This window comes from Acinonyx jubatus, chromosome A2 (assembly GCF_027475565.1).
Source record: "Acinonyx jubatus isolate Ajub_Pintada_27869175 chromosome A2, VMU_Ajub_asm_v1.0, whole genome shotgun sequence".
NCBI lineage: Eukaryota > Metazoa > Chordata > Mammalia > Carnivora > Felidae > Acinonyx > Acinonyx jubatus.
This window is the reverse complement of record NC_069383.1, coordinates 153,129,646-153,155,785: the sequence shown is the minus strand read 5'-3', so window position 1 is coordinate 153,155,785 and position 26,140 is coordinate 153,129,646. Positions and strand designations below refer to the sequence as shown.

At 55.2% G+C, this 26,140-nt stretch overlaps 1 protein-coding gene across 7 annotated transcripts in view; it reads left to right on the top strand.

Annotated features, from left to right (window-relative positions):
• The window catches only part of MYO9B (myosin IXB), an 89,541-nt gene that overhangs the window by 49,378 nt on the left and 14,023 nt on the right, over positions 1 to 26,140 (top strand). For 4 of the 7 annotated variants that reach the window (XM_053219683.1, XM_027038264.2, XM_053219680.1 and 1 more), the window contains exons 4-22: positions 2,939 to 3,001; positions 3,417 to 3,516; positions 3,781 to 3,881; positions 5,541 to 5,670; positions 6,534 to 6,623; positions 8,433 to 8,549; positions 8,893 to 9,027; positions 10,444 to 10,565; positions 12,945 to 13,086; positions 13,389 to 13,593; positions 14,465 to 14,546; positions 17,116 to 17,229; positions 18,683 to 18,722; positions 19,818 to 19,940; positions 20,788 to 20,868; positions 22,048 to 22,158; positions 23,948 to 24,070; positions 25,194 to 25,343; positions 25,432 to 25,598. In XM_053219683.1, coding sequence (XP_053075658.1) covers positions 2,939 to 3,001; positions 3,417 to 3,516; positions 3,781 to 3,881; positions 5,541 to 5,670; positions 6,534 to 6,623; positions 8,433 to 8,549; positions 8,893 to 9,027; positions 10,444 to 10,565; positions 12,945 to 13,086; positions 13,389 to 13,593; positions 14,465 to 14,546; positions 17,116 to 17,229; positions 18,683 to 18,722; positions 19,818 to 19,940; positions 20,788 to 20,868; positions 22,048 to 22,158; positions 23,948 to 24,070; positions 25,194 to 25,343; positions 25,432 to 25,598 — 2,196 coding nt within the window. The remainder of the gene's footprint in view (positions 1 to 2,938; positions 3,002 to 3,416; positions 3,517 to 3,780; positions 3,882 to 5,540; positions 5,671 to 6,533; positions 6,624 to 8,432; positions 8,550 to 8,892; positions 9,028 to 10,443; positions 10,566 to 12,944; positions 13,087 to 13,388; positions 13,594 to 14,464; positions 14,547 to 17,115; positions 17,230 to 18,682; positions 18,723 to 19,817; positions 19,941 to 20,787; positions 20,869 to 22,047; positions 22,159 to 23,947; positions 24,071 to 25,193; positions 25,344 to 25,431; positions 25,599 to 26,140) is intronic. The other 3 variants (XM_053219682.1, XM_053219685.1, XM_053219684.1) reach the window with 3 other exon arrangements.

The following is a 26,140-nucleotide window of genomic DNA, read 5'->3' as shown; positions in this document are numbered from 1 at the left end:
AATCGCATCTCCAAAGACGCTTTTTCCAAATAAGGTGACATTCACAGGGTCCAAGTGGACATTGCTTCTGGGGGCCACCGTCCGCGACCCAGTACGCCAGCAAGGGCTGGCCCTCCGCTAACTGGTACAGCCTGCTCTTCCTGCCACACAGCCTCCCGTCAAGCTCAGGGCCAGAGGCCTCGGTGGCAGGATCTTAGAGACCAACTTCTGAAAGTCATATGTGTGGCCTCAGATTCAGGAGAGGAAGTCCCACCTCGGCCCATGACCATGGCCTGCCCACGCTCCAAGGAGGAGGTGCACTTCCTGTCCGGGGAGTGGCCATGGCCAGCTGGAGAAGAGCAGGCCCAGACCCGGTTCTGCTTTTGGGGAGGTGACACTTCTCAGTGCCATTTCCTATGGAGGCTAAAGGTCAGGGACAGTCCAAGGCTTCTTCCAGTTCCCCAATCTGCAAGGCCTCGTCTTCCTGTGGGTTCAGTGGCTCCGTGTCGGGGGATCGCTGGCCCCCTACAAACCCGCCATAGGGGCCTGGGGCCTCAAAAATGATCAGGAAAGGGAAGGGGCTGTCATCGTCAAATGACAACTCAGTGCCAGTGAGGGGTCACTGTCCTCCCCTTACGCTGACACAGCACAGGGAATTGGCCACAGGGGTAGATTCAAACAGGAGTCTGATTCTAGAACCAGATGCAGCCTCCCTCCCCAGGAGAACAAACCACCGATAACTAAAATAGTTACTAGCTGGGGCAAGAAATAGAAAAAACATGGGCTTGAAAGAAGAAAGGACACAGGCGGAGCCCGTGGAGCCCCACCCGTGCATGTTTTGTGTGCATGTGTCCCAGGCAAGGCTGCAGACAGAAGACTGTTGTCCTGAAGAGAGAGGCAGGTGGCCTCCAGAAAGCCCTGGATCAGAGGCCCGGTGCTGCCCCCACCCCCCCACCCTGCCACCCCTCGGCCACCAGCTGCCTCTCCTGTAAAACACAGTGGGCTCCGGGGCTCCTAGGTGGCTCAGTCGGTTGAGCATCGGACTTCAGCTCCGTCATGATCTCACAGCTCGTGAGTTCGAGCCCCGCGTCAGGCTCTGTGCCGACAGCTCGGACCCTGGAGCCTGCTTCTGATTCTGTATCTCCCTCTCTCTCTCCGCCCTTCCCCTGCTCATGCTCTATCTCTGTTTCTCTTTTAAAAAAAATAAATAAAGGGGCTCCCGGGTGGCTCAGTCGGTTAAGCGGCCGACTTCGGCTCAGGTCATGATCTCTCGGTCCATGAGTTCGAGCCCCGCGTCGGGCTCTGTGCTGACAGCTCAGAGCCTGGAGCCTGTTTCAGATTCTGTGTCTCTCTCTCTGTCTGACTCTCCCCTGTTCATGCTCTGTCTCTCCCTGTCTCAAAAATAAATAAAACGTTAAAAAAAATTTTTTTTAAATAAATAAATAAAACATTAAAAAAAAAAGAAAATTAAAAACACAAGAGGCTCAAACAAGGGTTGCCTGCAGAGCCCTCCAGCTCCCACCCGTGGTGATGGTGGAACCCGTGAAAGACCAGCCCCTCTGGCCCCAGAGAGTGTGCAGGGAGCAGGGCCAATGCAGGCTTGGGTCCCCGCCAGGCCACTTCCCTCCTGTGGAGTCCCAGGCAACATGTGGCCTCTTCAGTTTTTAGTACCTCATCTATCAGTGGAAGCCACAGTGCCCGCCCCCCGGGTGGAAGGATTCAGGGCACCTAATCCTTGCAAACCAGTGCTTAGAAAGTAGTAGATGCTGGGGTTTGTGGGTGGCTCAGTCAGTTGAGCGTCCGACTTAGGCTCAGGTCACGATCTCACAGTTCATGAGTTCGAGCCCCACATCAGGCTTTTTGCTGACAGCTCAGAGCCTGCTTGGAATTCTCTCTCTCCTCCCTCTCTCTGCCTCTCCCCCCACTCACGCCTGCGCTTTCTCTGTCTCCTCAAAATAAGTAAATAAACTAACAGAAAAGAAGGATGCTGAAGGAAAATTCGCCATTACTGCTGTCAGCATTCAGAGTATGGCAGCAGAGGTCCCAGGCCCCTGCCCTAGGGCCACAGAGCAAACATTCAAACGTCCCTCGGCTGATGAACAGGCCGACGCAATGTGGCGGGTCCAGCCATAAGAAGGAATGGAGTTCTGGTACATGCCCCCATGTGGCTGAATCCGAGAATCATTGGGCCGAGGTGACAAGGCAGACACAGTATATATACCGAATGCTCATATTTCTTTCAAATTCTAGAAAATGCAAACTAATCTAGAGCGGAGCCGATCGGTGGCTGTTTCAGGGTGGGGTGGGAGGCAGGGAGGGATGACCAAGGCCCAGGAAGCTTGGTCATGGTGGCGGGCACACAGGTGTCACCACCAGTCACCAGTTCACACGCTTTTCGCTTGTCGTACGTCAGGGACCGCTGGTAAAGCTCTCGAAAGAAAATGTGTAGATTATGGAAGGATCCAGTCAAAAATCACCCGGTTGAAGCACGCGTGGTCTGTATCGGTAATAAAGCTGTAGAAAAAGTAGAAAACGAACTTGTTATCATCTTATAGTTAGATTTGGGGGGGGGGAGGGGCGGAGAGAGAATCTCTCTTTTTTTAATGTTTAAGAGAGAGCACACGCATGTGTGCACACACAAGGAAGAGAGGGGCGGAGAGAGAGAGAATCCCGAGCAGGCTCCACGCTCAGTGCAGAGCGCAACGAGGGGCTCGACCCCACAACCCTGGGATCACGACCTGACAAGAGTCAGACACCTGAGCCATCCGGGCGCCCGTAGGCTGATCGTGTTTCTAGAGGTGATTTAGGCGCCCGTGGTTTACCTTGGGTCAAAGGAAGTTAGTCCACAGCTGGCGTCCTGATGGTGTAACAGACGACACCCGTTCCTTCCAGAAAAGCATATCAAAAGGTAACATTTTCTCCCTTCATTTTTTTTTTTTTTTTTTCCTTTTAATGACAGGGCTGTGGTGGAAAAATACCTGCTGGAAAAGTCTCGCCTGGTGTCTCAAGAGAAGGACGAGAGGTAAGAGGAAATTTTCTCAGTGACCCGCCGTATCTGCCTTCTTCCCGCACAAAGGAGAGAAGCAGGTGGCTTGGCCCCACGGGAGGCAGCGGCCCGTCTCCCCGGAGTGAGCTGCTCTGTGGCCGCGAGCTTTGCACTCCTACCTCCTGAAAGCCACCTTTCGCCCTTATTTTTGTGCCTCCCCCGGGCTTTTCCCCAGAGTAAGCCCCCCCCGCCCCCAGCCCCAGAAACGTAGTCACTGGCAAAGCTCACAGCTTCATTTTCGTCTCAAGACGTAACGGGAATCGACATATTGTCTCAAATTTGTACGTATTCGAGGCGCCCTCCTTCCCATAAACGGTATTAGTAGCGGCTTGAAGCGTAACTGCTGCTTGGCCCCCCAAAACGCATTTTTCCTCCCCATTCGGACCCACAGGAACTATCACGTGTTTTATTACTTGTTACTTGGGGTCAGCGAGGAAGAGCGTCAAGAATTTCAGCTCAAGCAGCCTGAAGATTATTTCTACCTCAACCAGGTAAACAGCCCCGAGCCCCGGCCACAAACGCTGCCTCTGTTCCCCACGGGCTGTTTACGCGCCACCGGGCGGTCGGAGGCTGTCTGCCCGGGCCCTCGCTGGGCCTCCGAACAGACTCCGAGGCGGCCCAGAGGGAGGCAGCATAAAGGGGCCCATTCATCCCCCGTGTCCCGAGCCCTGCCCCCTCGGTTCCAGCCAAAATCCTTCTTGCACGCCACCCTCACCGGCCCAGAAATACCCAGCGTGCCCCTGACTGTTTTCCAGCATAACTTGAAGATCGAAGATGGAGAAGACCTGAAGCATGACTTTGAAAGACTCAAGCAGGCCATGGAGATGGTGGGCTTCCTCCCTGCCACCAAGAAGCAGTAAGTGGGCGGGCCGGCCGGCCCACCTTCTCCTGCGCGGACACCCCTCCCCCAACACACACACCTTACCAGGCACTTCTGAGAGCTGACTGATGGCCCAGCAGGAACTAAGGCACTAAGAAGGGCTGCCTGGTGATGATGGGCACAGGAGGAGGGGCTCGCTCGTCATTAGTCGTTGGGAGACACAAGGCCACGGGGCTTTCTCCCAGCAACACACATGTGCTTAACACTTAAACGTGGTTAAGGTCCTGAATGTTCCCTGCCGTGTATTTTTGCCACAATTAAAAATTTTTTTGATTGTTTTTGGAAGCCACACGGGGGCCTTCTCCACACCTGCCCAGCGGGTACACCCAGCGGGTGGCTGGCCTGACGTGTGCCCGCTTCTGGAAGGGCACACGTCAGGCCAGCCACTTTGGAAAAATGTTTGCAGGCTCTACCAGAGCTGTGTGTGCACAACTAAATGCACACGTGTGCCCAAAGACACGCACACGACAGCCTCGTTATTAACAGCCAAAAAGATTGAATTCCGCGCCCCCCCCGCCACACACACACACACACACACACACACACACACACACACACACACAAATGCCCACCAGCAGGAGATTAAATAAATAAACAGCTATATATGGTGCAGAGGTTGGCAAACTTTCCGTAAAGGGTCAGATAGTAAAATTTTCCATTTTGAAGGCCAGACGGTCCCTGTTACACGTTCTTCTCTGTGTTGTGTTTAGTTTCTTAACCATACTCTTAAAAACTTAACCATTCTCAGCTCAGAGGCCGGACGATAATGGACCGTAGATTGCGGACCTCTGGACTCCACACACAGCAGTGGTCTTCTCCCGGGGCGCCGTATCTGGAGACATTTTTGGTTATCACACTGTGTAGGGGTGGGGGAGGAGGGACAATGCTATACCAGCATCTCGTAGGCGGAGGCACCCCGCGGTGCAGGGGACAGCCCTCCGCAGCAAAGAATGATTTGGTCGCGCACATCAGCAGTGCCAAGGCCGAGATGCTAAGAATGCACAAGCCAGGTCTATACGCGGTAACATGCATAGCCCCCCCCCCCCCCCCCCCCCACGCACCACAGTGTTCCAGTGACAGGCCAGATACAAGTATATATCCGTTCGCGGACGGAACATCCGTTCCGTTCATGTCATGTCCGTGACATCCAGTTCACGGACAGCGTTCGCTACAAGGACAGCAGTTCCTCTGCAGGGCCTGGGGTGGGTTCCAGTGCCTGGAATGTTCTGTCTCTTGCTCTGAGTGCTAGTTACAGGGCTGCGTATATTTTGCGACGGTTCATCAAGCTCTGTGCTTGAGAGTTGTTTGCTTTCTTTGCCTGTTCTTTATGCATGGTGACATAGTTTTTGGAATTTTTTTTTTCATGCATGTTAGGCCTCCATACAAAAAGTTTGTAACCAACCCCCCCCCCCACTGGGGGAAGAGGGGTAGGTGTGCCATCTGCCTCCGAAGTCACGTACGTTCCACAAAGGGTCCCTGACCATGAGATTGGACGTTTTTTGTTTTTTTTTTTTTTAACTTCGTATGTTCTGACCGGACCTGGCTGGTTTTACAAATTCAGCCCAATTGGCTGGAAGCGTCTATTGTCTTACGACTCTGGAAACGTCCCCAACCCAGGCTCCTTTGCTCCCCCAGGATTTTTTCCGTCCTCTCTGCCATCCTGTACCTGGGCAATGTCACGTACAAGAAGAGAGCCACGGGCCGAGACGAAGGTCTGGAGGTCGGGCCCCCCGAGGTGCTGGACACGCTGTCACAGCTCCTGAAGGTACTGCTTGCTGGGCTCGGCTGTGGTGGCTGCGCTTCTGTGAGCCAGGGCTTGTCCGCCTGCTTCCTCCCCGCCATCTGTACAAAGCCTCTTCCTCGTTTCTGTTTTTCTCTCTCTCTCTCTCTTTAAGTGAAGTATAATTGCCCTCCAACATCGCGTTAGTTTCAGGTTGCAACATAATGATCTGCTATTTGTATGTATTGCAAAATGATTACCACAATAAGTCTCGTTAACATCTGTTACCATACATCATTCCAGTTTGGGGGGTTTTTTTCGTGTGTGTTTTTGGTTTTTTTTAGATTCCACATACGAGTGAGATCATACGGTCCTCATTTTGCTCTGTGTGATTTATTTCACTCAGCGTAATGCCCTCAAGGGCATCCCTTCTTTATTTTTAAAGGACTGCCTCCTGGGCATGGCTGCCTCCCCCCTCAGCCCCTCCTGTGAAAGGCCCTTTAAAGCCATACTTTGATCAGCAAGGTCATTTTCTCATTGGACCTGCCGGTCCCTTATCCACCGGCACTCAACCCCCCGCCTCTAGCTTGTGGAGGCGGCTTGGTGGTCAGGAGGGAACAGGCCAGGAGCCCACACCTTCAGCGACATCTATAAATGCAGGTTGGCAGGCTGCACATGGGCCCGCAGTGACACCTGGGCCCATGTGACCATACTCCCAGGGCCATCGAGCCTGTGGGTGTAACGGTTCTGAAACCCAGCGAGCATAGCACACAGCACAGGGTGGGCGGAGGCACGCTTTCGGTACAGATGCTGGGGGTCCTTCTCTCACCTTCCTCAGTGACAGGAGGACCTGCCCAACAAGCCCTCTATCCCCCGTCCCTTTCTCTCCCTCCTGGACTTCGAAACAGGTGAAGCGAGAAATCCTGGTGGAGGTTCTGACCAAAAGAAAAACCGTGACGGCCAATGACAAACTCATCCTTCCCTACAGTCTCAGCGAGGTGAGCGCCACCCTGGGCTCTCACGGGGCACCAGGCCCCAAACCATGACTTAGGGTGGGGGCTTTGGAAACAGCCAGCCTGGATAGTCTTTTTCCGATGTTTAAAGTGACAGAGGAGGAGGCGCCTGGGTGGCTCCGTTGGTTGAGCATCTGCCTCTCGACTTCAGCTCAAGTTATGGTCCTGGGGTCTTGGGATCGAGCCCTGCATCAGCCTTCGCACTGATGACGGAGCCTGCTTAAGATTCTTTCTCTCTCTCTCTCTCTCTCTCTCCCCCTCTGCCCCTCCCCCCTGCTTGCACACATGCTCTCCTTTCTCTCTCTCTAAAATTTTTTTGAATGTTTTTATTTATTTTTGAAAGAGAGTGAGAGAGAGCATGACCACAGGAGGGGCAGAGAGAGAGGGAGACACACAATCTGAAGCACGTGTTTGTCTTGGTGTTCCCATGCTGGTTTTCACTAGCAGAGGATGGCCACCTGCAGCCTGCAGGCCAAATCCAGCCCACCGCTCGCTTTTGTAAATAAAGTTTCAGGGGCACACAGCCACACCCATTTGTTTTGGTGCTGCTTTTCTACTGCACGGGCAGAGCTGGGCCATCACAACACAGACCGTCTGGCCCTCCTATCGGAAACTACTGACCTTGTAGCCAGCATTTAAGATAGCTGACCCCCCCCAGGCTAGAGCATGACTTTTACAACCATTACGTGGGTCCCTAAATCTTGATAAGGCACCTCTCTCTCTGGCCTTTGCCCCAGCCAAGATATCTTCCCGGCAATGTGGTTTTCTTGCATTTTTACATGTCAAGAGCAATGGGACCTGCCGCTTGGATGGCCGCAGGAAAGTACCTAGCCACTGGGGGGATTTTTAGTTGGTGGTGGAGGCCGCGTGGGCATCTTAAACAGGCACCATGGACATTCTGAGCCCCCACGGGCAAAGGTACCCTGCGATGTTATGTGAAAGTTGCTACAGGACACCCGAGACCCCAGCGGTGCCTCCAGCCCTTAGGGGCTCAACGCCAAGGGCAAGGTGCCAGGCGTGGGCCTCGTGGCCCCATTTCCACAACCACCCAGGAAAGCCATGTGTTGTATATCTTAATTGCAGCCAGGTACATCTGTCACAACTTAGATCTGAGTACATACAGAGAAGGAATTTCTTATTTCTCGTATGCAAATTAGACCTCAATGAACCTTTTTTTTTTTTTTAATGTTTTGCTTATTTTTAAGACAGAGAGAGACAGAGCATGAGCGGGGATGGGGCAGAGAGAGAGGGAGACACAGAATCCGAAGCAGGCTCCAGGCTCCGAGCTGTCAGCACAGAGCCCAACGCAGGGCTCGAACTCACGAACTGTGAGATCATGACCTGGGCCGAAGTCCGACGCTCAACCGACGGAGCCACCTGGGCGCCCCTTTTTTTTTTTTTTTAATTTAAAAGGCATTACTGCTTTTATGCACACGATGGCATCCCCATGATGCTCCCAGAACCGCAGGGGACCTGGCTTTAAGCCCAGTTCGGCCTCTTGGCTGGTTGTCCCCACAGGCAGGCCGGGCGCCCTCCCTGAGCCTGTGTCACATCCTTAGTCCCCAGGCTGCTGGAGAGACAGCCTTTGCTAAACCTTAGGCTGCCGGCTTCATAGTTCACGCCTCGCCTCGGGGTGTCCACGCTGACTGAGGTGTGTAAAGTGAGAGGAGGCGTGTCTGAAGAGTTGGGCGTTTATTGTCACATCCTGGATTTTCCAGCGGGTGCAGACTTCGGCATGGTGCGGCCCGGGGCCCACCTCATCAAGGTATGACACTCTCTGCTTTGTGCCCACAGGCCATCACTGCCCGAGACTCCATGGCCAAGTCCCTGTACAGCGCCCTGTTCGACTGGATTGTGCTGCGGATCAACCACGCCCTCCTCAACAAGAAAGACATGGAAGAATGTGTCTCGGTGAGGGCCCCCACCCCTGCCTGCTCCACCAGGCAGGGCCGGGGAAGGCCGCGTGCTCAGTGTCGCACATCCTCGGCAGATGGCCTGCGATGTCGGGAACCGAGGCGGCTCTGGGTGGTATCGGGTGAGAGGCGGGTTTCTCCGAGGGGCAGGCCCAAGGAACCCGATGGGGTGCAGTCCAGAGGGCCCAGTGCACCACGAACACACGGGGCCCCTTGTGCGCATGTTACAGATTCCAAGGCAGCGACAGCAGAGCGTCCAGCCGAGCACAGAGCCCTCGAAGCCAAACAGGGTGCTTCACGGGAGGATGTACCAGCAATAACCATTTTCTCTGTCTTCCCAGTGCTTGTCCATCGGGGTCCTCGACATATTCGGATTTGAAGACTTCGAGAGGAACAGCTTTGAACAGTTCTGCATCAACTATGCCAACGAGCAGCTTCAGTATTATTTCAACCAGCACATTTTCAAACTGGAACAGGTAAGGAAAGGCCGTCTTGTTGCCTGTGCAGCCCAAGGCGGGGACAGAAGGAGCCAGAGCCGGGATCTCCCTCGGGGCCCAGTTTGTGGATGAACCAGCCCTGGGATTTTTCTCTGCAAAAGAGAAAGTGTGGGAAAATCCTGCCCAGCCTTGGATGAGGCAGACCTTGGGGATATTTTTGTCCATTGGGCAATTTTGCACCATCCCTCAGCTCAGATGCGAAAATCCATTCAATGGGAGAGCAGTGCAGTGGCCCTGGAAGGATCTGCTTTGGTCAAGAATATTGTCAGTCTGGCTTACCTGTCTCTTCCCTACCAAACGCTCAGCCGTCTTTACCCATGTATTTATCCTTTACACTGATGCTTCTGGCAGGGGGGAGAAAAATGATGGGTTTACATAAATATCTAGCTGATTTTACTATTACACTTTCTTTCTGGCTGTTGAGCACTCGAAATGCGGCTGGTCCAAATTGAGGCGTGTGGCAAGAGTGAAACACTGCCAATTGCAAACACATAGTGCGGAAGAAAAAGATTATAAACACAAAACGCCTCATCAATATCTTTCACATTGCTTACACGTTGACAGGACCGTAGTTTGGATATATTGGGTCTAAATGAAGTGTATTATTAAAGTTAACTTCACTAGTTTCTTTTTACGTTTTGTTTTTTTTTTTTAATGTTTATTTATTTTTGAGAGAGAGAGAGAGAGAGAGCAAGGGAGGGGCAGAGAGCGGGAGACAGAATCCGAAGCAGGCGCTCCAGGCTCTGAGCTGTCAGCACAGAGCCTGATGCGGGGCTCAAACCCACAAACTGTGAGATCATGACCTGAGCTGAAGTCAGACACTTAACCGACTGAGCCACCCAGCCTCCCCTTACATTTTTAACTGTGATAAGAAAATTTGAAGTTAACGTAGGTCACTTGCATTATTGGACATTACAGTTCCACAGCAGAGGCCAGCAAATGGTAACTCACAGGTCGAATCCGGCCCCACAGCCAATTGTGGCAAACAAACCTTTATTGGCACATGGCCACACCCACTTGGCTACCTATCACCTGTGGCCTCTTTGACATTGTAACAGCAGAATCGTGACCGACCCCGTCTAGCTCATGAAGCTTAACACGTTACCACGGCCCTTTACAGAGAAAGTTCACTGACCCCCTGGGACGTTTTAAGTGCAGTCTTAAGCATCTTATGTGATGGATGTTTAAACACGTGCATTCTTGTTTCCTGTTACTAGTGCTTTCGCAATAACTAATAGATCTCCATTGCTATCTTAACGTGTATTGTGTTATTTACATGTGTATGTGTAAATAGGTACACGCATACGTAAATATGTGTATATACAACGTGTACTATGTAAACACGCACGTAGCCATGAGATAGTGACATTCTCAGCTAACCGCCGAACCCCGCAGGAGGAATACCAGAGCGAAGGGATCTCATGGCACAACATTGACTATACGGATAACGTCGGCTGCATCCATCTGATCAGCAAGAAACCCACTGGGCTCTTCTATCTGCTGGACGAAGAGAGCAAGTAAGTGTCCATGGTCCGGTGCCCGCACAGAGCTGGTTCCCGAGCCTCTGGAGCCTCACCCTGAATCCACACCGTCCCCGAGAACTTCTGAGTTCGTCCAACTCACTTAACCACAAATCCTGACCTATCCATGCACGTAGCAATCATCACAGAAATGTTAACACGTGCAGTGGCTGAACTCTGAAACACACCCGCACCTGGGAGTTCTTAAGAAAGGGACCTGGGGCCCGAGTCTAGAAACTGGGCTCCGGGGTGATGCATCCTCGCAAAGGGCAGTGCACGGAATCCGGGGCCCAGATGCCGGATTTACCGATAAGCCTGGCACCCCCTCGTCCACGGGACACAGTGAATGCTGGAAACTTTGTTTGTAAAGTGCCTCCCGCTTGGTCACCTAGCTGGAGTCCCCAAAATTCACTCAGTGAATTCGCTTCCTGCAGCTCCTGTAATGACCACAAAGCGCAGGCAGCTTGAAACAGCAGAAACATACTCTCTCCCAGTCCCAGAGGCCATAAGTGCAAAATCAGCATCAGTGGGCCGAAATCAAGGTGGCAGCAGGGCTGTGCTCCTTCCAGACCTAGGGGAGGATCCTTCCTCACCTCTCCCAGCTTCCGGGGGCCCCAGGCATTCCTTGGCTCGCGGCCGCATCACCCCGATCTCTGCCTCTGCGGTCACGGCACCCTCTCTTCTGTCTTTGTCTCGTCTCCTCTTCTTAGAAAGATTCCAGGGGCTCGGTGGAGCATCTGACTCTTGGTTTTGGGTTGTGAGTTTGAGCCCCGACTCTCTTACTCTGCACTCGACAGCACAGGACCGGCTTGGGATTCTCTCTCCCTGTCTTTTCGCTCCTCCCCCACTTTTACTCTTTCTCTCCTAAAATAAATAAATAAACTATTTTTTTAATGTTTATTTTTGAGAGAGAGACAGATTGTAAGCAGATGAGGGGCAGAGAGAGAGAGGGACAGAGACACAGAACCCGAAGCAGGCTCCAGGCTCCAAGCTGTCAGCACAGAGCCCGACACGGGGCTTGAACTCACGAACCGCCAGATGGTGACCTGAGCCAAAGTCAGAGGCTTAACCGACTGAGCCACCCAGATGCCCCATAAATAAACTTTTAAATAAATAGATATTCCAATCCACCACCCTAAAGACCTCATCTGAATTACTAATTATATTCATAAAGACCCTGTTTCTGAATAAAGTCACTTTCCCAGGCTCCAAGGGTCAGGATGTGGACACATCTTTCTGTCACCAACTTCTTATCAACCACTTGTCTGCTTCTGAAGCCCCTGCGGGGCTGGGTTGAATCAAGCTCACCTCCTGCCTCAGACCAAGTCCCCATCTGGGACAGGGGACAGACACCTCCGTTCATAACTGGGGTCCAGGGAGAGAATGTTTAGATGAAAGAAGAGGCAGGGTGCTAGGAAGGGCTAAATCGTCACTCCCGGGAAACCCAGAGCTGGATCTGGATGTGAGGCAGGGCTGGGCTGAGCAGGGTCCGATCTGTCTTTGTTTAAAATCTTGCTGTTTTTATTCGTCGATTTTTTTTTTTTTTGCATTGATTGGGATTTTCTAAAATAGCACAGGAAACCGGTATTTTTTTTTTTAATTTTTAATGTTTATTTCTGAGAGAGACAGAGTGTGAGCAGGGGAGGGGCAGAGAGAGAGAGAGGGAGACACAGAATCCCAAGCAGGCTCCAGGCTCCCAGCCGTCAGTGCAGAGCCCGACGCAGGGCTCGAACTCATGGACCGTGACACCATGACCTGAGCTGAAGTCGGACACTTAGCCGACTGAGCCATCCAGGCACCCCAAAACCGGTATTTTTGTTTTTTCACCTGGGTGAGCAGGTTCCTCACTCCATACCCTTTCACCGGCCCTGGAAACCGTGTGCTTCATAGCCGCAGACCCTCCCCCTCCGCCACCCCACCCCCATTAAGTCGTGGAGTTCAGCACTGGGAGTCAGCCACGTTGCTTAGCCTGCGTTTGCGATGTGGCTGGGCAGCGGCAGGGTGGGTCAAAGCCAGCTGCAGCATTTCCTCCCTGGGGGGCAGAAATAGCCAGCTACAACAGGTCCCTCATTCTGCCCTCCCTGCCCCCTCCCTGCGGCACCCTCATCTCCCAGCCCCTCCCTATGACAGGGGAGCGCGGGCAAGACCCCCTCCACAACACAGCATCCAGGTACAGACAGATCTGAGACCAGAAGTCCCATCCTGGGATTATGCCTGGGAGCTGCCCGCGGTGAGGCCCGGGTCCCAGTCTTGCCTGCGCCGAATGTTCCCGTGGGCCACCAGGGCCCTGGCCTCACCCACAGAGGGCCCGTGAGAGATGCAGAGCCGGCGATTGCCGCTATTCCTGCAGCTAAAAGCTCCCAATCCTCCTCCCAGCTTTCCCCATGCCACGAGCCAGACGCTGCTGGCCAAGTTCAAGCAGCAGCATGAAGACAACAGGTACTTCCTTGGCACCCCCGTCATGGAGCCGGCGTTCATCATTCAGCACTTTGCGGGGAAAGTGAAATACCAGATCAAGGTACGCGTCTGTCTGTTGCCGTGACCACTCCGGTCCTTCTCTGCCAGGGAGGCAGAACAGGGACAGGGGGATGCCCTGGAGGCCCCTTACCTCCTGGCGTCTGCTCGGTCCATCCCCTTGATCAGATTGTACGGAGCGAGGGTCCAGGACCCTCAGACACAGCCCCAAATCCCTGGCTCTTACCATCAAAGGCCCTGGGGACAGGACCCGCCTGTGTGTTGTGGAGATGGGCCCCGCCCCACCAGGCCCCCAGGACCTTGGCGGTCACAGGCGAGTGACCACCCACCTCCTTCCCCCACCAGGACTTCCGGGAAAAGAACATGGACTACATGCGGCCGGACATCGTGGCCCTCCTGCGGGGCAGCGACAGCTCCTACGTGCGGGAGCTCATCGGCATGGACCCCGTGGCCGTGTTCCGCTGGGCTGTGCTCCGGGCCGCCATCCGGGCCATGGCTGTGCTCCGGGAGGCCGGGCGCCTGCGGGCCGAGAGGGCGGAGAAGGCCGCAGGTAGGAGGGGCCCACGTGTCACCGTCGAGAGGGGGACCCTCAGTCCATTTTAAAATGTACAGTTCAGTGTCTCTTGGCACATTCACCGCGTCGTGTGGCCATCCCCACCTCCGTGTTGCTCCAGAGCTCGGATCGTCCCAAACAGAAATTCCGCACCGGGGTGTGTAATTCATTCTCCCCATCCTCTCAATGCAGGAAGTCACGTTCCTGTTCTTCTGTAGGGACGACCCAAGGCCCAGAACAGCTGAGTGGCCCCCCCAGGGAGCTCGGCCCCAGATCCCAGCCACGGGGTTCCATTTGACAAAGGGCCTTGATTAGAAGGAGGATCGAGAGGATCGAGCCTTTATGAGAAGTAGGGATAGGGGCCCCTGGGTGGCTCAGTGGCTCAAGCGTCCGACTTCGGCTCAGGCCACGATCTCGCGGTCCGTGAGTTCGAGCCCCGCGTCAGGCTCATTGCTGTCTATTCCCTTCCCTCCCTCCCCCTCTCTGGCTTGCACCCTCTCAAAAATAAGTAAAAAAACATTTTTTTTAGAAAGGGACTAAATAGTGCTGTTTGGGGGGGGGGGGGAATCAAACACTTCATAGTTCCCTGCTCTGCCCAAATTTGAGGGACTATTTTTGTTTTGGGGTTTAAGATTTTATTTTTAAGTAATCACTACACCCAGCGTGGGGCTCAAACTCACAACCCCACGATCAAGAGTTGCACACCCGACTGACTGAGTCAGCCCGGCACCCATGTTTTGGGGTTTTTTTTCTTTGTTTGTTTGTTTTTAATGAGTTAAGTTGAGATCAAAGCCTTTGTGAAAGAGACAAAGGCCTTCAAGTCCCCAGGCAACCCCCGCCTCCAACTCCCTCTGCTCTGTGTCCCCAGCAGGTCTGGGCAGCCCCGGCACCCACAGTCACCTGGGAGAGCAGCAGAGAGGACCCGGCACCCCATCGGAAAAACTGTACCGGTGAGCGAGACCTTGATTTGTCCAAACCGAAGCTAGTATGCCGTGGCAGTAATTGTTTCAAACAATGCCAGAAACCCTACACCCTGAACCCAGGTTGGGGTTGACCTGGATAAGGAACTCAACTGCCACGTGAATCAAAAAGAACCCAGAAACAAATGGCATCTGGTTGCCGCTTTTCTGCACACAGAAAGACAGGCCTCCATGCATCAGCTGCCTTCGGGAGATGTTGCACGGCTCACTTTACAAAGGATTCTTTTCACGGCCGGTCATGGCCATTGGCGGGTGGGGCCGAGAAGCTGCTGGTTGCACCGAGCAACAGGCTTGATTGAAGAGCTCATCCTGCCCTAGGCTGGCCGGGGTGTGCTGAAAGAGATATGCCGAGTTACTTCATGTGCCATCAGAAACACAGTATGCGTCATTGCACGCAAGACGATGAGGGTATTTTGTGGCCACGGGCCTCCCACATACCCCAGTTTGTACTGAATGTAGAAGTGAACAGCGAGTACTCTCAGGAAGGTGGGGTTACAAAAAAAAAAAAAATAGGCCATACTGGACAGACATCCAAGGCAATGACAAAGCCAGGGGAGGGACACTTCTGGTGTCTTGAGAGAGCCAGGCAGGCTGTACTGAGAAGGGACCAGTTGAGCCAGATGAGGCAGGCAGGGTGTGCTGGCAGGTGCGGGCGGCACATGCAAAGGCCCTGCGGCAGCCAAGTTCCCAACCTCTTTCTCAACACTCACAAATACCCAAGGAGCAGGCCAGTAAATATTGAAACTTGAAAAGATCATTTTATGTTTGAGCCCTTCACAACAAAAACCTCTTCAAGAGATTCATAACAACGTATGCGTTGGAGGTGGAACTAGCTACCGAGGCAAGTGACCCTAAGTCATTTGTCTGAAAGCACCGCGTGTCCTTTTCCTGATTTTACGAGGTACATTTTTAAATCCGCTTTTTCACTCAAAAGGGGGCAAGGGAAAAACGAACACCTCTCTTTATTTGCTTGTGTGTTTTCCCCCCACCACAAAGACCGAACGTGGCCCCTGACCCACATTCGCTGAAGTGACGCCAGTCTCCCCAGGGCCTGGCCCCTAGGCTGCGGGTCCCCACTCCAGGAACGCGTTTAGTTTACACAGATTCGATATTAACGCTTTTGAGGACATCATTGCTTTCTATGAAAGCAAGAAGTAAGGAGAAGCAAGGGCCTTCGAACCCAAGACCAGGAAGGCACACAGAGGAGCCGCCGTCCCCAGGCGCTCAGCGTGGCGTCCAGGGCCAGGAGTGGGAATCCGCAGGCTAGGGGGTGCCAGGGTCTGCTGGGGGCACTCTAGCCAGATTTAGCGGGGTCGGGAAGCAGGGAGGGGAGCGCGGGTTGAAGCCATAGGCCTTGTCCAGAGCTCTGGGCGCTGTGCTGACCGCTCGGGGGGTGGAGGTGAAATGTGACCCCTCTGTTGTCTTTGCTCTGTGCCTCCCTGGAGGGCGAGGGAGCAGAGGTAAGTGTGGCTGTCCAGGCCCTAGGCATGGTGCATGGAACACAGACAGGGGACTGCCGATCGGGGTCTTTCCAGGCCAACTGCCCAGAGCTTAAACATGTATTTGAAATAACTGGAATGAGGAATTTTTAGAAAGAAACAAAACAAAACCAGAACCTCCCGACTCCTCCCGCAGTCACCGGCACCTCGTTCCCAGAAACCCCATGAGGACATTTGTCATCTAGACATCCTTCATGAATCCTCACTTTCAGAGCATCTGATTTTCATCTCTGATCCATTCTTGTTCTCACGCGTTGGTGCCGAAGTGTGGGCCCGGAACATACGCCCCGCCCTGAACCCCCAGGAATTGAACAAAAGGAAGTGAATGAGATTGACTTCTTTGGGGCAAAGATCTCCTTCAACTAGGGTTTCCCACCCTCACCACTGGGCCGGGCCACTCTCTGTGGTGGGACCGTCCCTTGTACTGGAGGGGGTCGAGCAGCATCCTGGCCAGATGCCAGGAGCACCGCCCCCCCGCCCCCACCCCAAGTCATGACCACCATAAATGTCAACCATTTATGTCTCCAAAACATAAATGCCTTGCCCGGAGGGTAGCATCTCAAGCCGCTGGTAGAGAACCCACCGTGCGAATCCTGGTCCGCTCCTCCTGAGGCCTTTCTCGAAGCCGACATGGAGGATGACGTGTGGCCACAGAATCATCAAGAAAAACCGAGGGGCTACCTCCCACCGGCACCCTCTGGTCCTTTCTTTTCAGTAGCCCCTGATACCTTGTCACAGATTCCAGAAGCCTGTTCTACGTGAGGCCTTTTTCAGTGATCTGAGCCGCCAGGTTGCAAAACCCATTCTGCCTGGAGCGACCCTGGCCCTCCCAGAGAAGGGGGAGCCACTCTTGCCCGAACCCCGCCCCCCCGCCCAGTGCAGGATGGAGAGACAGTGGCGCACACGCTCGCCAGCTGCATGTTTCGGCTCCAGTGGCCTGGGGAGGGTGCCGACCGCGCTAGGGACCCCAAGGTGGCGGGCCTACTGCTCTAACTCGGTCTTCTCCCTGTCACTGCGCCCCTCCCCCTCCCCACTCTCAGCGATTTGCATGACCAAATCATCAAGACCATCAAAGGATTGCCCTGGCAGGGTGAGGACCCCCGTAGGCTTCTCCAGTCCCTCAGTCGGCTCCAGAAACCCCGCACCTTCATCCTGTGAGTCCCCCCCAAGGCTGCGGCGCCTCCGTCCCTGTCCCCCTGACCCCGCAACAAGTGCAACGGCCGCCCCCCCTCGCTCCCAGGACCCCCGGCCTACGGGCTGCCCGTAATGCTGAGTCGGCCGCTGCCAATGTGACGTCTCGTGGCTCCGTTTGTACACCAGCCTTTGCTCAATGGCGCTCGTAACACGCCTGCCCCAGCGTCTGCCCTGTGCCCCTAGCCCTTGCCAGCTCCCGGTGCAGCTTTGCAGGAACGCCCCTCCCACAAAGCATCTCTTGTTCTGCCCGCAGGCGTGCAGAGAGCAGGCCTCGTCTTTCCCTACCTCCTGCCACCGTGCGCTCGTAAAATCGTAAAAAAGCTGTCAGAAGCGGAGCCTCCGTGGCCCTGCTCTGTGTGGACAGCAGTGCGACGTGGTAGGAAGGGCCCAGAAGCCACACAAACTAGGTTTGGACGCGGTCTCGCTCTGGCTAACCCGCCATGTGGCCTGAGTGCTCTGAGCTCTCGGCCTCTGTGTCCAAAGCAAGGGTCACGACTCTCCGAGCACCTGGCGGGCGGCCGCCTCGGTTGGTGGGACGCCCGTGGCCGTTCCGGGCCCGGGCCGGCGGAGAGCAGAGCTTGTGCCCACAAGGGCACCGGTTTTCAAATCCGTTTTCATTCCTGGGGATCGAGGTGGCACCTGACGCACAGCGAAGCCCACAGCCAAGCGTCTTGCTGATCTGTGGGGCACCCTCTCCTCAGCTGCTTTCCAAAGCGAGCCGCCCCGCAAGTTATAAAAAACTTTTCTTTCGCCTGCAAGGTTTCCGTCAAGTGTCTGAGAACGAGGGGCCTACCGTACCCCTTCCCTTGCCCCCAAAGATTGGCATTTGTTTTTTTCCTTCCCACCATTGTGAGCCTGAAAAGCACTCCTACCCAAACCCCATTGCACTTCTTTGCAGGGCAGACACCCCCCGCTGCACTTGCCCGGGGGTCCCAAAGAGGCTCTGTGGGCCTACTTGGCATTTCCCAATGTGTAGCTGATAAAGCCAGGACGCCCGGCCGGCGTCAGAACCGCGCGGGGTCCTTCAAAGCTCCGTTTGGGGCACTTTTTGAGATCTGTAGCTGGCCCCGTACAGATGCACGTTCTGCCCTACCGATCACCAGCGGCCCCTCTTGCCCCCCGGACACCCGAGTGGCCCCAGGCTAGGTGTCCCTGCCACTTCAGGGGCCGCTGCTGGCTCGGTAAAGTTCACATCCAGCTACAGAAGCACCCCACACGTGCGCAGGGAGGGCCCGCCGGGGCTTCGGTGGCGGGGGGGTGGGGGGCACCTCGTTGCACTTGTGCCTCCCGACTGTGCTTTCTCTGCTCTCACTCCGCTCCCTCTAACCCGCAAGGCGTGGCTTGCTGAACTAACCCGAACCTATGGACACCGTGTTCCCTCTGTTCACGAAACCATTTTTAATATTTTGACAGGAAAAGTAAAGGTATCAAACAAAAGCAGCTCATTCCAAAGGTAAACGTTCGCGACACCGTCCGAGGCCACCTCCTTGCTCTTGCCCGTCTTGAGAGCGCCTGGCTCAACTTGCCTTCCGGAAAATGGGAGGGGGAGAGGGGGAGGAGGCACTTTTGACTTCTCCAGCTTTGTAGTCCCTTCCTCTTCCCACCATCACCCCCTGCCCCCCACTCCCCTCCAAAAATAAGTGCTCACGTGGAAATGCTTTGGAGCTGTCTTTGGGTTTCCCGGAAGCAGGGCGCGTGATGGGGGTAGGATATTTGCAGAAGCGTGTGGAGGGGAGAAGCAGGCTGGTGCGGGGGAACTGAGCGAGGAGGTGGGCTCGGCCTCATCCCACAGGAGCCTCAGGGTGTAAACAGCACCGCAGAGCTTTTCCTGCCCAGAGGCAATGGGACCCTTCTGTCCTACCCCCACTTTGGGGGTCTTTGGCTACCAGCCACCTCCGGAGGGCGGGACAGGGTGCAGCACCTTCCTGGCCTGTCTGGGAGAGGATGCCCTTCAGCCAGGGAAGCCCCGCCAGGAAGGGGGCAACCGTGCGTTGCCAGCAGCCAAGACCCCAGTAGCCGGCCTTGGCCAAAGTGCACCCAGCCTCTGTCTAGTCTCCACACACGGTGTGCGGACGGATCAAGAAGTCTGCAAAAGTGAGAAAAACCCCGCAGTGCATCCAGCGGATGGGACGGTGCTATTCCTCTTGTCAACTGCTACTAAGTGTTGGCACACATGGTGGGGGGACCAGACCAGCCGGATAAGCTCATGCAAAAGTGCAGGAGACTTGGCGGTCCTGGAGCTCGACAGGAGGGAGGTGGCACGCTGGAGCCCTTGGCTTCTGGGCACTCGGGCTGCCAAAGAGGCTGTAATCAGTCCTTCCAGAGCCGGCACCATGTGCAGGGTAAAGCCCAGGTTCGGCCCCAGGGCGGTCCCCGCCTCCCGCCAGGCCCACCGTCCCCTACCCTCCAGCAGCCCTGTCCCGAGACTGATCCCAAGAACTGCCCCCCCCCCCCGGAACACAGTCCTGGCTCTGGGGCATCTACGATGCCTCCCAGTGCCCACTGGGACCCCAGGAGGGCAGGCCAGACCCCCATGTGTCTGTCCTAGAACCTGCTGGACTCCAAGTCGCTGAAGCTCATCATCAGCATGACGCTGCACGATCGCACCACCAAGTCCCTGCTGCACCTACACAAGAAAAAGAAACCGCCGAGCATCAGCGCCCAGTTCCAGGTGGGCAGCCTAGAGAGGCCAGAGGTGACGCTAGACTCAACCCGATGCGCTCGTGACTTGGCCACCACAGACCCAACAAATTTTTACCCTAGGGCTTCCTGGCCTCAGCATTGTTTGACATTTGGGGCTGGATCATTCTCCACGGTGGGGTCATCCTGTGCATTCTGGGATGCACAGTAGCATCTTCCAGTTGTGGCAACCAAAAATGTTCCCAGTCATGGCCATGTGCTCTGGAGGTGAGGCAGAATCACCCCTGTTTTGAACCATTGAGTTAAAATAACGGATTAACGTGTTATGATGTTACATCATGTTTCCCTTTTCTCCGTGGCTGCCAGGAAGCTCAGAGGCTTTTTTTTTTTTTTTAAGGGGGCTCAATGGCTGCCGCTAACCCTCACCATTAGCTTTTTTGTCCCTTTCCTCTTTTTCAATCTGAGTCTTTTGTGCCCACCTTGGCCTTTTTGGCAAATTACCTCACCTGGAAGCTCCTGAAAATCCTTTTTGTAAATAGCAGGCCAAAGACCAAAGTCACTGTATCTGTGTTTCTTTCTGAAGCTGTCTAGCATTTTAGATGCCCAGAAGTTTGGTCCCACTCCCCCTAACACTCCTGCTGAGACAAAGAGCTAGGAGACCCTGGGAAGATGACAACTGTCAGCTCTGGGGACCCTACAGCTCTCTTGGGGCTCCCAGAGGTAGTTCAGCCTCTAGTCAGAATTTCCACCTACAACCTCCCGTGTCCTGCATCACTACTGATGCCAGCAAGTGACCTGGGTCCCCTCCCACTGAGCAGCGTGCCTCTTAGGGGCGGGGGGGGCGATCCCAGCTCAAGACCTTCTCCCTCTTTCCCCAGACGTCCCTAAACAAGCTCCTGGAGACACTGGGGAAGGCGGAGCCCTTCTTTATCCGCTGCATCCGCTCTAATGCCGAGAAGGTGAGTAGCTCCAGTGTCTTGGGGAAGTGAAGGCCAAGGTCTGGTGGCTCGGTGGCTCAGCGGGGGGTATTCCTGTGTTGCCGTGGCCTCTTGGGGGCCATGAAAAGCCTCAAGGAACCAAGTGTTCAGCCAGGTTCCAGGAACGGTAAATAGCCTGCCGAGGGCAGCCAGGTGGCCAACCAGAAGCAGCGACATCGTCTGGAACATGGAGGGGCCCCAGAGGTTTGCTCAAGAAGGGACAGGTCAAGCGTGTCAGTACATCCCCGGATCAGCCAGTGCAGAAAATGTAGCAGAAGGGAGAGGGTGAGATCACACGGCAGAAGCATAGAGGCTGCTGTTCATTTGATCTGAAAGCTTCTGGAAAGACTCAGTGGAGCACCATTGGGGGCCCTAGTAGTGGGCTCAGCCCTCACTCCCAGGCTTCCTTTGCCCCAGGGGTCCACTGGCCATTCTGCCCCCTTGGGAGCTTGGCTGGGGGCTGTTCAGGATCTGGACCTACCCCCTTTGTCTCTACTCTTCCCATTTCCCTGGCTCTCCCCTGCTCCTGGGACCGTCCTCTTCTGGGCCATTACCTGGCCGCTCCCCGCCCTCCTCCTCCTGCCTATTCCCTCCTCAGGACCTGGCCCAGGGTCCTCTCTCCTGTTGGACACTTCCCAGGGGGGCCCAGGCAGTGTCTGCCCCATTCACATATGCGCCTGGCTCCCACCTCCAGACCTTATTCCCCTCTTGGCCAAATCCTTAGTGTTTACCCCAGGGCCCGGCACAGAGTACGAGCTCAACACAGGTTTTGATTGGAGTCCTTAAGAAATAACTCTTCGCAGCAAATTATCCTAAATTGAGCAGTGAGAAATGGCATCTGTCTCCCAGACACCAGGGAATAGAGCAGCTCAGACGCCAGATTTTCCAGAAGAGATGAATACCTTAAGCATCAGTGCTGAGCAGCCCCAGCTCTTTATTCCAAAAAGAATGTCTGGAACAAGGAAAGAAGGGTCCTCCAGGTGCCCGCGGCTGCCGTGCTGGGGACATTCTGACCAGCCGGGGGGGCCCGTGTGGGCTCCCGGACCATGCTCATGTCCAGAATCCTACGGGATCTCGTGCCTACAGATCCCCATCCCCGGCTGCCGACACTTGATTGTCCCGCAGCTGGCACCTGTCCTGATGGCTCATATCCCGTTTCAGAAAGAGCTGTGTTTCGACGACGAGCTGGTGCTGCAGCAGCTACGCTACACGGGCATGCTGGAGACGGTGCGGATCCGGAGGTCAGGCTACAGTGCCAAGTACACGTTCCAGGTAAGCCACACACCCGTGGCCGTCGTGACAGGGCAGAGGGCTGGCCACCTCCCTCTTTGAGAGAGAGCACTTCTCTGGAACATGAGCCCAGGGGGTTACTCTGTGCCAGGGCTTCTCCGCTCCGGCCCTGTTGGCATTTATACCAGTCATTTCAGAGGTCGGGGTGGGGAGAGGGAGCAAGTTTTCTTGGAAGCGGTGGCTGGGCCCAGGCCAAGCCTGGAAGGATACAGAGTTGTAAAGCCAAGCCGGGAAGAGGGAATGACAGGAGCAGATCCCTGCACAGCTCTGCCCTCTGTTGAGCATCTTCGGCGACAGACGCTTTTATACCCATCTCTTTTATTCTGCCAAGCCAAACCAACAGCAGGCGGTCCTGGCTTCTGTTTTGCCAATGCGGAAACTGAGCCCCAGGAGGTGATGACTTCATAGATGGCTCCCTGGGCTTTTGAGAAACACAAAAGGATCAGAGGCGCCTGGGTGGCTCAGTCGGTTAGACATCCGACTTCAGCTCTGCTCATGATCTCACGGTTCATGAGTTCAAGCCCCACATCAGGTTGTGTGCTCACAGTATGGAGCCTACTTGGGATTCTCTCTCCTCCTCTTTGTCTGCCCCTTCCCTGCTCTCTCTCAAAAACAAAACAAAACAAAAGAAACACAAAAGGATCAGAGGTGCCTGGGTGGCTCAGTCGGTTAGACATCCGACTTCAGCTCTGGTCACGATCTCATGGTTTGAGTTCGAGCCCCACATCAGGCTCCACGCTAATGGTGCAGAGCCTGCTTGGGATTCTCTCCCTCTCTGCCACTTCGCCACGTGTGTTTATGCACGTGCACACGCTCTCTGTCTCTCTCTCTCTCTCTCAAGATAAATAAACTTAAAAAAAAGAAGAAAGAGCAAGAAGAAAAAAAAACCCACAAAGGATCATTACTAACCTCAAGTTGGCAAAGACCAAATTGCTAAAGCAGTTTCTCACCTGCAGTACCATTGACACTGAGGGCCACCAGGTCATTCGCTGCAGGGGCTGCCCTGTGCATTATGGGATGTTGAGCAGCATCCCTGGGTCTCCACCCACTCGATGTCAGTAACACCCACCGCTCTCGAGTTGGGAGAACCCTGGATGTCTCCCGACATCGCCACATGTCCCCGGTGATAAGCTGGCCTAGGTTGAGAACCCCTGGCTCGTGCCCTGAACTGGCACCACCTGTATGAGCACTGACGTGAGCCCTGGCCTGAAGCCAGTGGCACCTGGTCCCCAATCCAGCTGTCCCCATATGGCCTCGGGGACATGGCTCCATCATGGCCTGCCTCCTTTTTCTCATCCGCAGAATGGAAATAGCATCTCTCTGACCCTGTAGAGGTAGAAAAAGGACAATCCCAGAAGCGGGAGGAAATGCTAGTGTATTTCACTAATGCTTGGTTCCTAAAAATTTGACCTAATTGTTTACTTAAAAGCTCTGTATCTCCAGCTGTGACTCAGCCCTCCAACGAGCCATAGACCGTGAGCCCCCCCAAAGGCAGCCCTGTCTCCTGGCCACGCCCCCAACTATGCCAGGCCCCAATAGGCCCTGGAGAGCCACTCAACAAGTGGCTGAAAGACCCTGGTGCTCTGTGTGTGTGGCAGTCTTTCCTAAGCTTTAGGCTGCTGCAGAGAGTTTGAGATTTTAGCTTGGTCAGTGCCATTCCGGTCAAACCAGGTCCCGGCTTCGGAAATTTGGGAGTCGCTGGAGCATCATATCCTTGCTGGTGGCGGGAGCACTCAGCAGAAATTCTCTTTTCTTGGCCCCAATCCCCCAGGATTTCACAGAGCAGTTCCAGGTGCTGCTGCCCAAGAACGCCCAGCCCTGCAGGGAGGTCATCTCTGCCCTGCTGGAAAAGATGGACATAGACAAGAGGAGCTACCAGATCGGGAAGACCAAGGTCAGGACTCCGGCCCCTCGGGGGGCTTCCAGCATCCACAGGGTCCTCCCACGGCCTGAAAGACAAGGGACTCTGCTGCGGAAGTGTCTTTTTTGGGGCCCAGCGCCTATTTCTTCCCAGAAGGCAAAGGGTGCCTCTAAGGGGCGGGGCCCAGACATCACTCCTGTTTTCCTGCTTCCTCACACATAGCCTAGGGTTACTGCAGGGGGCTCGGGGGCCAGTTGGTACCTCTTAATGTCTGGCAGAAGGTCTCATTCCCTTGTGCTCCTTCCAGACGCCGTCTCCCACCTCTAGGTACATGCTGGTTGCTTCTTAGTGTTGTGGCACCAGCCACTGTCCCCGTCCAACAGCGGTAAGGTCAGCTCCCGTTAGGGCTTCATCTCATGTGAAAAGTCCCCACACAGTTCCCCAGCAAGGCAATCCTAGAGTTACCACATGACCCAGCAATTCCGTCCGCACGTATGGACCCAAAAGACCTGGAAAGAAAGCGTCCCAACAAATCCTCATACACGCATGTTCATAGGGGCACGAGTCACAATAGCCGGAAGGTAGAAAGAAGCCATCCGTTCATCAGCTGATGAACGGATTCAAAACACGCGGACCATCCATACAACGCAATGTGGTACGGCTCTGATCCAGGTTATGATATGGATGAGCCTTGACAACATTGTGAGCGAGAGAAGAAGCCAGACACAAAAGCCTGTAGTGTGTGATCCCACGTATATGAAACATCCAGAACAGGCAAATCCAGAGAAAGGAGATTAGTGGTGGCCAGGGGCTGGGGGAGAGGACCAGGGGGATGACCGCTAATGGGTATGGGCCTCTCCTGGGGGTGGTGGAAATGTTCTGGAGCCAGACAGTAACGATGTTTTGCACCATTGTCACGAACGTACCAAATGCCATTGAACTGTTTGCACTGAAATGGTTAGTTTCACGTTACGTGAATTCTCTCACCGTATTAAAAAGCTCCCCTTGGTCGGGTCGGTCAGCACGCCAGCTTGGTCTCACGCCCTTCCGGGATGGGCTGTGCAGAGACCTCCCGGGCACAGGGATTCTGGGGGCTGTGCTGACCCCTCCTGTGCCCCCCCACCCCCCGCCCCCCGCCCCCGCCCCCGCCCGCCAGGTTTTCCTGAAGGAGACCGAGCGGCAAGCCCTGCAGGAGACGCTGCACCGGGAGGTCGTGCGGAAGATCCTGCTCCTCCAGAGCTGGTTCCGGATGGTGCTGGAACGCCGCCACTTCCTGCAGATGAGGCAGGCGGCCGTCGCCATCCAGGTACCGGGCGGCCCCCTGCAGGGCTGGGGGTGGGGGCAGCCGGGGGGATCCCACGTGCCGGGTCCCTGAATGCCCGCTCCGCCCCCAGGCCTGCTGGCGGTCCTACCGTGTCCGCCGGACGCTGGAGAGGACGCAGGCCGCTGTGTACCTCCAGGCTGCGTGGAGGGGCTACCGGCAACGGGTGGCCTACCGGCACCAGAGACAGAGTATCGTCCGCCTGCAGAGCCTCTGCCGGGGTCACCTGCAGCGCAAGAGGTGAGCAGAGCCAGGCCCCCCTTCGCCCCCCAGCTCCCCCCAGCCCCGAACGTTCCACCCGCCCGAGAGCTGCCTGAGATGGCTTCTGGCCAGCGGAGCCATCAGGACGTGATTCTAGGCTCAGGGAAGCCGGGAGGGGCTGGCAGGAGTCTAGCCGTCTGGGCACGCGCGGCCCCAGAGAGAGAGATGCTCCAGGGCTGGTGGGCAGCACCTGTAGATGAAGACGGAGGTCACGGTTGGCCAGGCTGGCTCTCCACCGGAGACCAACGCCCCCCCTTCGCTGCACCTGCCCGCCCTGGGCCCCTTAATGAAACACTTGGCTTCAGAGGTGGAGGGTTCAGGTTGTTAGGACCAGCCCATAGCCGGTTCCCCTTGCCCCATTCTTCTACGTGAATCTCAGGCGTCCACCCAGCCAGGGACCCCAAAGGAACTCAGGGATTTCCCCACGGTAGGGAGACCCAGGGCAGAGGTGGCCATGACAATAAGGGGCCACCTCCTGTATCCCCCTTTCGTAGCTGAGGAGTTTCCACATTTCCAGAAGC